At 40.8% G+C, this 15,586-nt stretch overlaps 1 protein-coding gene across 1 annotated transcript in view; it reads right to left on the reverse strand.

The window, feature by feature from the left end:
- The window catches only part of LOC148024630 (Transducin/WD40 repeat-like superfamily protein), a 45,362-nt gene extending 41,594 nt beyond the window's left edge, over positions 1-3,768 (reverse strand). Inside the window, exons 1-2 of the mRNA XM_087694253.1 lie at positions 3,485-3,768; positions 3,015-3,426 (exon numbers count right to left, since the gene is read on the reverse strand). Coding sequence (XP_087550379.1) covers positions 3,015-3,426; positions 3,485-3,755 — 683 coding nt within the window. The 5' untranslated portion in view covers positions 3,756-3,768. The remainder of the gene's footprint in view (positions 1-3,014; positions 3,427-3,484) is intronic.
- Between the last annotated feature and the right edge of the window lie 11,818 nt (positions 3,769-15,586).

Raw genomic sequence — 15,586 nt, forward strand, 5'->3', positions numbered from 1 at the left:
ATCACTATGGTAAGAAGGGATACTCATGAAGGACTGTAAAGCGTTAGCGGCTTTGAGAAAGAAGGAGGCGAAGACGAAGCAACAGGATCTCGACTCTTCTACTAAGTCATCCTCTTTCTCAAACTCTGACTCAGATCCTCCAGCCCAAGCACAAGCCAAGGCGCAGAAGGGATCCTCGTCTTTAGATCAAGGGAAGGGCTCGGTTGCCCTCTCCTCTGCTTCTTTCTAGTGCAGGTGATGCAATCATCCCTCACAACTCTCCAATGCCAGAGGAAGTGTGAGTGGGCAGTGAGATGGGATAGGTGCACCTCATCTATACAGGCATACAGGTACACAAGTTCTAGAAAGGGGCATCACTGACACACAACCAAAGTCTAGCAAGTTCAAATCCTAGAGCTGGGATTGACATTCAAGTTCATGATGGGCTGGTATTGGACAAAGAGCTAGATTGGCTCCTTGTCTAAGCTCACATGAGGGGAAGCTTCGACGAACTAGCCAAAGGTTGGGAATCCATGGTCTCATATTTTTAGAGGCATTTTTAACAAGATGGTCTTGTATGCTACTGCAAGATAATGATGTGACATATTCAAAGACATGCTATGGTTCTCTATTTTTCGGAGCTGGTACAATCAATATCGACATCAGGTTCTCCCCAAGGCACCTTGGTGGTGGCTTGATCACCCACTCCTTGGGTAGCCATGCTTCTATTCTGTTGGTCTATGTTGTATGGCCTATGATGAGTCATTATCATTGTGTCATTGTCTTGTATCAAATCACCCATGATCTAAGAGAGGGTGTTAGTAGTATTGCCAACTCATGTGCGAGTCTATGCATGCTAGAGTGGACTGGGCACATCCCAAATTATTTAGGATTTTACCTGGCATTTTATATGCCTTTATTTTGTCATTTCTAGCATTTTTAATGGTTGGCCGACCCACATTAAATGCTAGTCAACCTACAGTCATTTATGGCATTCTTTTGAACTATTTATTCAAGCTCCTCCTCTAGTCTCTTATTCATCACCTGCAGTACTAATCCATACCTTGGTGGGGAGAGGAGCCAATGCCAATGCCCACACAACCAATGACTCACTATTGTACACGATTGTCTTGTATTTGGTACATAGATTTCATTTCCTAAGCATTCTTTTGGGTTCTCTTCTTTGCAGTGTTCTCTCTTTCTTTCTCTTTTGTCTTGTGCCTAGTAGTTACAATAACAAGCTACTCAGCATACCAATACTCTCCTCCAACAGTCACCTTCATCCAACACTGTGTTTGCCATTCGAAGGGTTGTACTTGCTGCCATACCTATGTCTTCTAGACACAATATTATTGAATTAATATACGAGGCTAGTATTGTGGGAAGGATCGAGGTTACAAATATTTGCATGCACAACTTCTCACAATAGAAACAACTATGTCATTACATCTATATATATGCATACAAACAAGCATGCAAATTGATGTGCACTCTACAAAAGTAATGCATTGGCCTATTGTGCAACCTTAAGACTATGTTGAAACTCTCTCTCTCTCTCTCTCTCTCTCTCTCTCTCAAATCATTAACACTTAAACTCCAAAGGGAGGCCAAACTACCATCAGCCATTGAAAACATAGCTGATTTCCCATCTTCAGGCATGTTTCTCAAGCCCAAAATTAGACTATTCTAATCCTTCCCACAACAATAGTCTCTTAAATTGATTCAACAATACTGTAATAAGTGTGTCAATGCCGAAGAAGATGGCTCTTCAGGACACAACTTTGGTGACATTTTTCTTTTCGCATTCTTATTTCTCATCATCAATGTCAAGCTTGTGAAACAAGGCTTAGGTATCTCTAAGTGTACCTCACTCTAATACTATGTAAAGAAATGCTTGAATAGAGAATGAAAACTCCATGTGTATGACAAGAACACAATGAAAGCAATAGAACTCAAAATGAAGAGTGAATGAATGAATGAACCAAACTATAACAGCATGATACAATGGCCTCAATCCTTTGTGTCTTGAGTGGATCAAGGATGATGTGAGTTGGAAGAGGAGTCCAAGGCAGTGAAGACAACTTTGAGAAAGTATCGTACCTCGAACGGATTGCAAAATGTAGCAGGTAGTCTCTAATGACATCGGTGAAGTGGTGACAACAGTGCCAAAACAAACTACTGAAAACAGAGGGTCTACTTGATCCAATGATGATGTCAGTTGATCATGACTATGGTTGGTGATAGGGCAGCAATAAGGCAGCCTGCCAGGCTGGAAAACACAGGGTGCAGCAGTGTCGGAGTCCTCAGCTGATGGGAGTAGCTTGTGTGCTGAAAATGCAGGCTAGAAGAGTAGCTGGATAGGTTGCCTAGCTGGTAGAAGGCTAGAATCAGCAAGGGCAGCACTCCAAGATCTCCATCAATTGATGTATCCACCAAAAGGGGTATTGACACTAGTGGAAGTGAGAAGGGTAGGTGGGTGCCAGTTGATGAGTGATTGAGCAATGAAGGGCTGCACTGATTAGGCTCCTATTTATAGAGGATTGGGGGTGCATTTAACCTATTTCCATAAATAAGCCATTTAATTTAAAGAATTCAATGCTTTGCGCTTTAAGGGCTCATTTACAGAGACTTCAATATGGGTTAATAAAACCCTAACTTTAGTGGCTCAACATAGTATACTTTTGTCCATTGTTCAACCCTAAAGTGACAAGCTCGTACAAGCTTGATAGCAGAAAATTCTAGTTGTTAACTCGCTTGGTACATGTTGACATCGAGTCTTCATAAATGCTATTGACAAGGTACTTGCTTGCTTGAGCACCTATGGACTTGTTATTTCAACCATTACTTGCAAAACAAAAGGTCCAAGGCACTATTGAAAGTACGAAGAGAAGCACTTATAAGCTATTCATACCTTTCTCAAATTTGATATTTCAGAGGTTAGTCTAATAAGCTATTGTCAGCTGCTGCCAAAGACTCAACCTAATACACAAACAAGGTTCCTGACTAAAATAATCTTGAGTGTCATAACATCTCACCATTTGTTGGTAGCCTGCACTGCACCTCCTGATCGCCGATGATCCCACCACTGCATTGAATATCCCAGGCCTGCAGTCACAAATTCAGTAGGTGAAGCCCATCTAGCTGCTGTGAACGATGTCAAACCATGGCTGTCAAAGACACATTTGTGCTGAAGAGATGATTCTCCAAGCTTCACCAGATTGATTTTCCCATCTTCACCCACAGAAACACAATCATGAACGTCTGGCTGCAAATCTATATCAGTGATTGGGCTTTGGTGCAGACAGGGAGACACAATGGGCACTGCCGAGGACAAGTTGTGGAGTAATGTGCTAATTATGAAAGAAATGGAGCCAGAATAACTCGCAACTGCCACAAGTGCCTGCTGGGATGGGACAGGCAAAGTCTTCAGCACAGAAATACGGTCAGGTTGCGTCCAGGAAGCCTCAGGCTGCAGGCAAAGTCTTCAGCACAGAAATACGGTCAGGTTGCGTCCAGGAAGCCTCAGGCTGCAGAGAAGGAGCATTATCACCATGCACGAAGGAGGCTAGCTCAAGGCTTGGGACGCCTGAGTCAGGATCCCACATGGCTACGGCCAGCGACTGATGCCAAGCAGTAGCAGGGGGCATCCACCGTACGGCATCAACGTACCGGGCCTGTGGCATGCGGCAGACCTCCGTGGCTCCGCTGCAGGGAGACATCGGGAGGGGCACCATTGCCCTGGAATCCGGTTGTAACACTGTCATTGCCAAATCCATTGGATCCCGGGATGCACTCTCCTATGTTTTCTGTGGTGAACTGATGCAACAGCCGGATTGTACGACCTCAGCGATGCCAATGGAAGGAAAGCTCAAGGACGCACTCTGCTATCTTGTGCTGAACCGACGCAAGAGCCGAATTGTACGACCACAGCTATGCCTTTGGTAGAGAGCTCAGTATGAGAAGCCTTCGGCAAGAATGTAAGGGTGCATGATGTCAGACCCCTGTCTGCAGGAAGGAAATGCTACAGCCACAGTTTCCAAGCCCTGTAATGGACGTACATGGCACTGACGCATCCGCACCTGTCAGCCGTCGGCTTCCTCCGTTGCCCTTATTATACTGTGATGGACGTACATGGCACTGACGCATCCGCACCTGCCAACCATCGGCTTCTTCCGTCGCACTTATTATACTGAGGCTGGTTAAGCCTGGTTACACGCCGCGTTGGCAGACGGACAGCCCTTTCAAAAATTTGAGTCTGGCATCTTCAACGCCTTACCACCTTAGGGTGATATCACACGCACTATACTTTTCTAATGTATAGCAAGTAAAGTGAGTTGCATGAGGCACCTTGTTTAAGCCTCATATTTCGTTTTTGAGAAAAGCATTATGATAATATCAATGGAGTGTGTACACTAAGGGAGGGATAATACTCGAAAAATGGCTTTGAGCATTGGCCAATGCACAAGGAGAGATGTTGAAGCAAAGCTAGGGCATAACTGAACCATAGGACCAGAAAATATCTGCTTGGAGTAGTTGAGGGGGAAATTGGATTGAGTACAAGGCTAGGGGTTTCCATGGGCGTAATAGATTGACTAGTCCAAAGGACAAGAGATAAGTTAAGATGGGACATCCAACTCGTTATCAAATCAATATTTGTTGGCCACATGTTTTATGGCCATAAGGATGTTTTACTACTCTTTTTCTTCTACTATAGTGTCCAAGATGGCTTGGGCTTCAGTTTTCATTCATTCTAGTTTTTATTTCTTCCTCATTCATTTCACCAACCTTTCCTTCTTTGAATCTACCTATCAAATAAAATCATGTTTAATAAATTGAAGATCTGAATAGAAATAACCTTTGAAAATTGGATGATTTCATTGTAATCGAATGGCCCATGGAAAGTAGGCCCAAATGAATGTCCATAATTCCATTGGGAGACCATTAGCTTCCCATAGGAACCATTCCTTCCAATTGATAGGGAGAGGGTGGGAGGTTTTGATAATTGTGTGTAGAAAATTTAGAATTTCTCCATTGAGCTTACAATGAAGAAAGAGATGGGTTAGAGTTTTAGTTTCAGATTCACATCTCAGGCACTTACCATCGCCGATGCTAATCTTGACAACTCATTCACCTATCCATAAACCCTTATGAATGATTAGCCACAAAAGGGTGGATTTTTTAGCAAGAATATGAACCAAAGCCCATCAAAGATTCTAAAGACCAAGCCAACATACCCTTTGGAGTCTAGATTGAGTGCTATGTAAAGCTTTGCATGTGGTGACTAGCTTCAAAACTTTGGATCATTGTGTGCCGTGTATGGTTAGCTAAGAGGATCAATAAATTTGTGTGTGAATATATTTCTAGATGTCTTAAATGCACAAGACAAGGGGTGGTTGCAAAAGGAGCATTGTTAGCATGCAACTTTGTGCAGCTTTGCTTTTAAAAGGAACTTACAAGTTAGCTTTGTGCTATTTTTCTACTTACACAATGTTCCAAAATTGCCTAGAGTAGCAACCTACAATCCTTGTGTGCTATTATTGGTCCAATAAAGCATCTAAAAAGTGGCATTTGACAAGCATCACTTTAGGTTGGTTACGTATTGCACTATTGAATGGATAATTTACTAAAAGTGAAGGGGCATTTTGCCACACATCCTCATGTCGACTGCTCCACTGTCTAAGGGTGCTAGATCGTTCTAGATTAACATTATACCTTGTTCAAGCTACATATGCCCACTTAGAAAAATGAATTTATCATTTATGCCCTCTTGACAAATTTTTGGATCAGTCCACACATCACCCATCAAACTCATGTCTCTATGGAATCATCCCATTTAGACAAATGTAAAGTTCACTTTAATGAGACATGAACCATGGCCAACAAGGGGAGAGGCAAGTAGACTAGCCAATGAGCTAATGCGTTGTTTTCAAGGTTTGCCTACCATCTAAGTGTCATGTCATGCGTTAGTCATGACTAGACTTTTCCAATATTTAAGAAGTAAAGGTAAACCCTAGCCTTTGGGAAGAGCTTCTAGTTCCCTCAACGAAACTAGTGAGCTAGCAATGAGATGAACTAGCCAAGTTTGGTGGTCACAAATCCCTTAAGGGATTTGTTCAGCACATTCCATTCCCATCTATCTCCACAAATCTTAGTCTCAAAGGTGAGTCTTTCAAAGCTCTCTCTCTCTCTCTCTCTCTCTCTCTCTCTCTCTCTCTCTCTCTCTCTCTCTCTCTCTCTCTCTCTCTCTCTGTGTGTGTGTGTGTGTGTGTGTGTGTGTGTGTGTGTGTGTGTGTGTGTGTGTGTGTGTGTGTGTGTGTGTGTGTGTGTGTGTGTGTGTGTGTGTGTGTGTGTGTGTGTGTGTGTGTGTGTGTGTGTGTGTGTGTGTGTGTGTGTGTGTGTGTGTGTGTGTGTGTGTGTGTGTGTGTGTGTGTGTGTGTGTGTGTGTGTGTGACATAGAGAGAGATGAAATTGCTACCTTTACCTTGAAAGTCTTGCCTTTTGAACTAAGAATTGAATGAAATGGAATGTGTTGAACAACTCCCCGAATGAATTGTGACCATCGAACTTGCTTGGTTCATCTCACTACTAGTTTGCTAGTTTCGTTGGGGAACTAGAAGCTCCTCCCAAAGGTTAGGGTTTACATGACCATGTGGATAACATGTAGTCTTCCTCAACAGATAGTGCACTACTCAATGCCTCACATGGAAAACCTTGGGAATGTTCTCAAATTTGCATCTGCATTAATCCCAATCCTCCCAATGGACAACATTGCCTTGAATGGGAGTGGGGGGAATTCCCAACTTGTCTCCTTACTCTTTGGATCGTTACTTGCTAACATCATAGCTAATTGTGGGCCTATCTCCTTGCTTAGACCTCACCCCAAACAAAGAGATCAATACCAAAACTTTACGGGCCAGCTATTCTTCCATTCTCTTGAACCCAACCTTTCAACATCTCCTCTTGGAGCTTCTTTGAAAATATGGATCCAACTAAATTCTAAAAGGGTGGAGGAATGCTTCCTTCAAATATTGATGGCTAGTTCTTGATTCATATGGTGATGCAATGACACAATTTTGTCCCCCTCCTCAAAAAAAGTTTTCAAGGAACTCCAAACATGGATGTTGCAAGAGCTAGTGATAACTATTATTAAGGGGTTGGCAAAAACTGACCAAATCCATCATAGGAAAGAAGAGGAATTCCTCCAAGTGGTAGTGGCCATCAATAACATGCCCAAATGGTAGAAGAACTCAACCATGTAGAGATTAGTGCAATGACAGTTGGCTAGTGGTCTTGTAGGAGCATGGACAACATCAATCAATGGCCCAATGGCATGACAAACATGAAGAAAATGTATTATTGTTGGCAGACAAGGTATGGATCACAATTTATGTTTAACGCTCATGTGCTTATTGGTTTATGTCATGGTCCTTGTTTCATCCCCTTTTAAATTCATGAGAATTTGGATTAAGTTTAACTAGGAGGCTCTTGAGTGTGGGGTTTTTATTGAGTTCTAATTGCTTAGTATCTTCCCAAGTTTAACTAGGAGGCTCTTGGGGGTAGGGCTTTAATTGAGTTCTAAGTGCTCAATATCTCCCCAATGATTATTTTTGTTTCTATTCAAAACTGAGTAACTGTCAAAGTTTTAGAGAGAGAGAGAATGACACATACATTGGAAACCCACACAGAGAGTAGAGTACTCTCATGTTCATAACTCATAGACTAAAGTCTAGTCACACACACTTAATATTCTAGTCTACTAATTGACTATGTCATTAGCTACGGTTGAGTCTTTGACTCATTTATTGGACACACATGGTAGATGACGGCAACTAAGACTATGGCTGTCAAGGTAGAGCGGTGTCGGTGATCATGAGCTTGAATCTCAACACTCTCCCTCAAGCTCAAACTAGCTGTTGTACTCCAAGTAACTCTTTGAACTGAACAAACTTATCTCCACCAAGTGATTTGGTAAAGATGTCTGCTACCTGATTTTCTATCTTAACATGAAGTAGATCAATCTGTACAGCAAGTACCAGTTCCCTAATGAAATGGTAATGGACCTCTATGTGTTTAGATCTTACATGATAGACAAGGTTGCTAGCCAGCATCATGGTACTAAGATTGTCACAATGCAATGTGACTTTGTTGTTCAATTGAATACCCAAGTCATGTAGCAGTTTGACAAGCCAAACTATTTCGCAAGTTGCTAAGGCTGCACCATTGTATTTTGCCTCTGTGCTAGACAATGCAACGGTTGGCTGTTTCTTATTACTCCAGCTAATCGTATGGCTATCCAAGCTAAAAGCATAACCACTGGTTGACCTTCTATCATAAACACAACCAACCCAATCATCATCTATATAACCTATCAAGTCAAGTGATTTCCCATGCTCATAAAATAATCTATAGTCAATAGTACCTTTGACGTACCACATGATTCTCCTGACAACATCTAAATGTGGCTTACGAGGTTTTTGCATGAATTGGCTAATCAACCCCACTGCATAACTCAAGTCAAGATGAGTGATAGTGAGGTATATCAGCCTGCCCACCATCTATCTATACATAGTGACATTCTCTATTTCATTCTCAACATCAACTCCAAGTTTGACATTCTGATCCAATGGCGTTTCCATGGATTTACATTCCATCATCCCATATTTTAGCAGCATATCATGAGCATACTGTTTTTGGAGCAACCATATACCATGAGGTGTAGACACAACCTCAATCCAAAGAAAGTACTTCAATTCTCCAAGATCTTTCACCTTGAACTCAGCCTGGAACATTGCTTTAATTTTAGCAATCCCATGATCATCATCTCCAATGATGATCAAATCATCCACATAAACCACCAGAAAAACATAACCATTTTCTCTCTTCTTTGTAAACAAGTTGTAGTCTACATGACCCATCTAAAAACCAAGCTATTGCAAATACTTGCTAATGCAAGCATTCCATATTCTCAGTGCTTGTTTTAGCCCATACAAGTCCTTTGTTAGTCTGCACACATGTTTGAGATAGTCAGGGTGTACATACCCCTTAGGTTGTTCCCTATAAATCTCCTCAACCAAGTCACCATTTAGAAAGGAAAATTTCACGTCCATTTGCCAAAGCTTCCATCCCTTTGAAGCTACTAATGCAATTACTCTTCTCACCATTGCCATCTTGGCAACTAGGTTGAAAGTTTCCTCATAGTCCAATCCATATTGCTATGCATATTGCAACCAGTCGAGCTTTATACCTTTTGAGTGTACCATCTACTTTACACTTCACTTTGTAAACCCATTTATAGCCAATGGGTACTTTGCCCTCAGATAGATTGACCAATTTGCATGTGTTATTTTTCAATCAATGATGCATATTCCTTATCCATAGTAGCAGCACACCAATTTTTATCTCTAACTGCCTCACTAAATTTTGTAGGCTCTCTGTAGCTTGACACTTTGGCCATATATGCATAATGTATGGTTGAATACCCAATGTATGTCAACCTATCAACTGGTTTATTGACGCTTTCAAACCTTCTCAACTACAGTTCACTATATGATTGCCTCTCATTAGGCGGCATGTACCTGCTCTGCCTTACACTAAGTGTCATAACCGATGCTATGCCGAATTCACTATCAAGGCTGTCCTACCAGGTGACTCATATCCAAATGGAAGCATGCCAGTAACATCATCAAGCAAATTTTCCTTACCTTTATCCAATCTCCTCCTCACTGACATATTTGTGTTAGTGGATCCAGCATCATAATTGTGCAGCCATCCTATCCAATGACTAACAGTAGATGAACCACTACCTAAAGGGCCACTGATTGTAGTGCTAACTGAAGGGTAATTTTCAGTATGAGTAGAGCTGGTTGATGCATGAGAAACCATTGCATTAAGAGCACCATACCAAGAGGCCAGCTCATCAAAAACTACATCTCTACTGATCAAAGTTTCTCGAGTAGATGGATTATAGCACTTGTAGACCTTTCTATCTTGTGTATATCCAAGAAAAACACTCTTTACTGCTTTAGGGTCCAATTTCCTTCTCTTTTCATTAGACACATGAACAGAAGCAATGCAACCAAACACTTTAAGTTGGCTGATGTCAGGTTTGTGCTTATACAATTTCTCATACGCAGTCAAATCATGAATTCTAGTTGTAGGTGTTCGATTCAATACATAGATTGCAGTAACCATTACTTCAGCCCAAAATCCATTTGACATATTCTTTTCATTGAGCATTGCCCTAGTAGCTTCCATAATGACACAAATTTTTTACACAACCACACCATTCCACTGAGATGTGTAACTGCATGTGAGCTACCTTTTTATGCCATATTTGATTAAGTACTTATCAAACTCTTTAGAGACATATTCTCCACATCCATCAAGCCTCAAACATGAAATGTAGCAACCAAACTCATTTTCACCATGTTTCTTAAAAACCTTGAATACATCAAGTACCTCGTCCTTGTGTTTTAGAATGTACAGCCATGTATACTGACTAAAATCATCAATGAACGATACATAATACTTGGCACCACCAAAAGAGTCATTATGGGATGGACCCCATACATCTATATGTATCAATTGCAAAGGTCGAGAATTGTTTCTGGCATGCCACATTAACGGAAACCTTGCATGCTTTCCAAACTGACATGCAGAACAAACATGTCCTAAATCTTTGTACTTGAACTTTGGCAAGCCAAGTACAACCTACTTTTGCTGCATATTTTTCAGCCTCTGAATATTTACATGACCAATGTGTTTGTGCTAGATTTCTACATCCCAAAATGCTCCACTCTCATGGAAAAACATGGCTGCTTTCAACTCAGGAATAAACGCATCAAGTGTGAACATCTTGCCATCTCTTTTGCCTCTAACAATCCATTTACAGTCATTTATGTACTCTTCAATAAAGCAGCCATCCTTGTTGAACCTTACCTGTAAATTCTATTTTGCCATCTAACCAACAAACAATAGGTTCTTAGTGATTGAAGGTACATGTAATACATCATGTAAACTCTTTTTCTTGCCATCATGCATAATCAGGGGAATCACATGTTTATGTTGAAAATCATATTGTGCATCATCACCAGTGCAAACATATCCATGAGATCTTGCTACTGACTCGTCAAACCATTCACCATGTGGAGTCATGTGATCAGATGCTCCTGAGTCTATATACCACTTTTCATCCTTGTTTGGTTTAAGCATATACTTAAAAACATGATGCATAGTAAACAATCTATTTCCCTGATCATCCTATGTACCACTAGAAGATGCATAATTTCCATGTTTTTTGCCTTTTGCCTTCATATCTACTTGCTTTTTATGATAGTCCTTCACTATGTGTCTGTATCATCTACCACAATAATGACAATATTTATCCCTGTTAAATCAATCATGTGACATCCAAGAGCCACCTCTGCCTCTAGGTGATCTCCCCCTCCCTCGAAAGGCTCCAAATCCACATTGACCTTGCACATTAGAACTCTGGCATGCATTTTGCTATTGATGTCCATGTGCATTCTGAGTGTCCCCTCTCGACCTCAAAAAGATCCATGGCCTCTACCACCTCTGGTACGCTAACTAGAGTAAAAATACAATATCTCTTCCTTGAGGGGTACTGAAACTAGTGTTCTCAATCCAAGTTTAACTTCCTCATGCAACAATAGAGCAAGCAACTCATCCCAGTCAAGAGGTTCTGCTCACAAATATTGGTGTCAATTGCCTTATACTCCTTGCCTAATCCATTCAATGTAACTGCAATCATGTCATTCTTTGACACTTTAGAACCAATAGTAGCAAGTTGGTCTCCTATGGTTTTTATCTATGTCGTATAAGCTTGGATGCTCTTGCCATTTCTAGACATATTATGAAACTACTACTTCAATTGTATCTTCCTGGCATGAGTAACATTGCCATAATTCTTCATGAGAATATCCCAAGCATCCTTTGGGGACTGACAACTTGTAATTTTCATAGCCATTGCATCAGAAATGCATGAACAGAACCAGTGTAACACTTTGTTTGCTCTTTCCGACCACTGTTGATGAGCTCTTCGCCGTCGCTGTGATCATGAGTCGAACTCCATTCATATAATTCAAATCCTAGTAGCCTTTGCCAATCAAGAAATTTTGCATTCTGAACTTCCACAAAGTAAAGTTTTTATTATCAAGCTTCTCTCCCACGATTTGAGTGATATTGTTAGTGCCTTGAGCATTTGCCATATCTACAATCATAGTATTCATTGCCATATACCACTTGTAAGTGCTTGACTCCCTGCAAACCACTCAGTTGTTTATGACAATTTTAGTCCAAGAACATGTAATAATAATTCTCAGTAATAATCATGGTATCTCAACTCACAAACATGTCAAAACATCCCCAAACATGTAGTAAAACATCTAGATACAATGGCATTCCAAGTAGATAGCATACAATTGATGTAGGTGTTTTCCAACCACTTGTAACAAACAATAGTCTATGTTTAACTAGCCATAAATTCTCTGCACAAGCTAAAGTATTTACGCGCCTCAAACCATCTCCAACATATACCATAACCTCTGGAGTTCAATGTATGTACATATAAGCTTCAACAGTAGTCCAAATAAGCAATAACAATGCTAGATGACTAGGTTGTACACAACCGGCCCACTGCATAACTAGCAGTGAAATTAGTCCAGATTTAGAGTATTTATAGCCCACAACAGCCCATAGACATGTCCATATGCATACATAACTTTTATAGAGTCAATACATCTAGTTGGAGTACTTAGACAGTAGTAAACTGCTTTATGGGAACCCTGTCAAGATGTCAGCTAGCTATATATTGTATTACAACAATAAAAACACAATCATACTAAGGTCAATGAATCCCTAAGACGGGAAGGGCAAGAAGCGAGCTTTTTTGGGCAACCTCCATTTCTTGTTCCACATATTCCTCCTATTCTCTTATGCACATATCATGCACCACTACTGCCCCTACTGCCACCACCAGCACCACCACTACTACCACCACTATCACCACCACCACCACCTCTACCGCCGCCTCCACTGCCGCTGTCATTACCACCTCCACCGTTTCCACCACTACCGTCCCCTCCCATGTTTCTCCTCCCATGTTAATTAAGGTCTCTCTCTCTCTCTCTCTCTCTCTCTCTCTCTCTCTCTCTCTCCCATCTTCCACTAATTATTCTCTCTCTATTTTCTCTCCTCCCCATCTCTCACTCTCTCACTCACTCTCTCTATTGGCAACTTCTCGCTTCTCCCTCTCTTGTACTCACCTTCTCTTGCTTGATCTCTCTCTCTCTTGTGTCGCTCACAAATACATATACACCCACTCTCTCTCTATCCCTCTTTTCTTTCCTCCTCTCTATCCTTCCCCCCTCTCTCTCTCTCAAATATAGCAACTAATGAATATTAGATCAGAGAGCACTAGACCAAATAAGCAACTCCTCTCTTTCTCCCCCTCTTACACACACACACACACATGCACACACACACACACACACACACACACACTCTCTCTCTCTCTCTCTCACGTGCTCGCAAAGACACACATTCTCTCTCTCTCTCTCTCTCTCTCTCTCTCTCTCTCTCTCTCTCTCTCTCTCTCTCTCTCTCTCAATTTTGCAAGGATCATCCATCCATTTTTCACAACCCTCTTATTATTATAAGGGTCAAAGGTTTGCATGAGGTAAATTATCTTAAACACTTTTAGTTGTTAATATCATGACGAAAAGAATATCACACTGTTATCCCACATGCATATATGCATTCACACACCTCTCACTTTTATGTGCATGATTTGATATTATATCTTGATATATCACTTCCATTGTTGTGCACACATAAGCAAAATTACATTGCACATGTTTTCGCTACTTTCAATCGAGCATTATTGTGTGGACTTACTACAAGAGGATAGGGCATCAAATAGTTTGCTACACTCACTGTAGTAACGTGTGATATCTATTGTTTTTTACTTTGTTCAAATAGTTAATATCGAGACAACAATATTATCTCATTGTTACTCAATCCACTGTGCACATATACATTCAGATGCATGCACGTTTCTACACTCCACCATTCCCTAGATATTTTGCACATGCTTTGTTTACACATCTTGTAGTATTGCAATTGAGCGAATGCCTATGCAGAATCTCCTTCACTTGCACATTCCTCTCTCTTTCTCCTCTTCCCTCTCATCCTCATTTTATTGCACTTGTAACTAAAAAGAAATTAATAATTCTGAAAGTACATATTCATCATGCACATCAAATATAAATCGAGTTCCATTGTTGGGGGGTGGAATTGGTGATCCTTAACAAAGTCTAGGACTGAACCATGGAAGCACACAAGCTTGGTCAAGTAGGGAAGCATGTGCTCCAGAATGATAGTGTCCATGGGGTTTCCCTCAAATGGGGTGGGCATATAAAGGTGTTGAGTGGGTTCATCTGCATCTTCTTCATGATATCATCCACAAATAGTATTGTTATTGGGCTGAAGTGCAATCAATCGATGTCATTAAAACATTTCATGAAAAGGGGCTTTGTGTAACTCCTTTCGGCAGAAGTTGTTGTGGGAGTTGCTCTGCACTTTCCTCGTCCATATTGGAATACAAAGGTTGGTGCTTGCTTTGATGACTTCACACATTCACTTCTCACCAATTGAAGTAGCTCACTTAAGTTGTCTTCCTTCATGGAGCTCCAGATGGCAACGTCAAACAATGTAGATATTTCCTTCTAAAACTTGGCAAACCCTGGCAGCAAAATCACCCAATACTTGCCCACTTCTAGGGGCTTCACTGGTAACAATCCCTTTTGCTTTGGCCGCCTATATAAAAGCACCCCATTCATATCGAACATGATTAATTTTTGAGTTGTGGGAGGTAGCTGTACATGCACACGTGGAAGGGTGAGCACCCATGTATTGGTATGACAAAAAAGAACACTACATTATAATAAGATATTGTACAAGTTTATGTAAACATGTTACCTTTGCTCTTAGATATCTTCCATCTTTGGCGAAGCGATATAGACATGCAATTAGTCTATTGCAATTTAGTTCTATCGATGCAAAGTCACCACATCCTGCATTGCAATCTAAAATGGTGTCCCCTTCTTTTGTGTATGTTTGCAAGAACGAGCTCCAAAAAGCCCTACCATGTTGCATGCCACCTACAACATTTGGTAGTCATATAACAGATTAGTAATCTACTAAATGTTTACAAAATTTATCTACAATAGTTTAACAACATTAGATGTCATATTGATGTCTCATTGGGGATCCTGATGTATCTTGCACCCACTCATTCGCAGTAATGTCATCTTTTGTGAACTTCGGAGGGATGATTCCATTGTAAGCGATATCTAAACGCATGTATGCTAGAATATATAGCACATGTACTTGCATTTAAAGATTGAAATACTAATTTTAGTAATTATACTCACTAAACGGAGCCAACAAGTATGATACATAAACAATATCCATCATGAGCATATCACGACTTTAAAACTCTCACCTCTCTACCTCCAATGACACATATAGGTGTCTCCAATATAACATTTTCCATGCATAAGGCCCAACAGTTCTGCCCTGACTCCAT

This window comes from Lygodium microphyllum, chromosome 15 (assembly GCF_053477565.2).
Source record: "Lygodium microphyllum isolate KBCC chromosome 15, Lygodium_microphyllum_v1.1.10, whole genome shotgun sequence".
Classification (NCBI taxonomy): domain Eukaryota; kingdom Viridiplantae; phylum Streptophyta; class Polypodiopsida; order Schizaeales; family Lygodiaceae; genus Lygodium; species Lygodium microphyllum.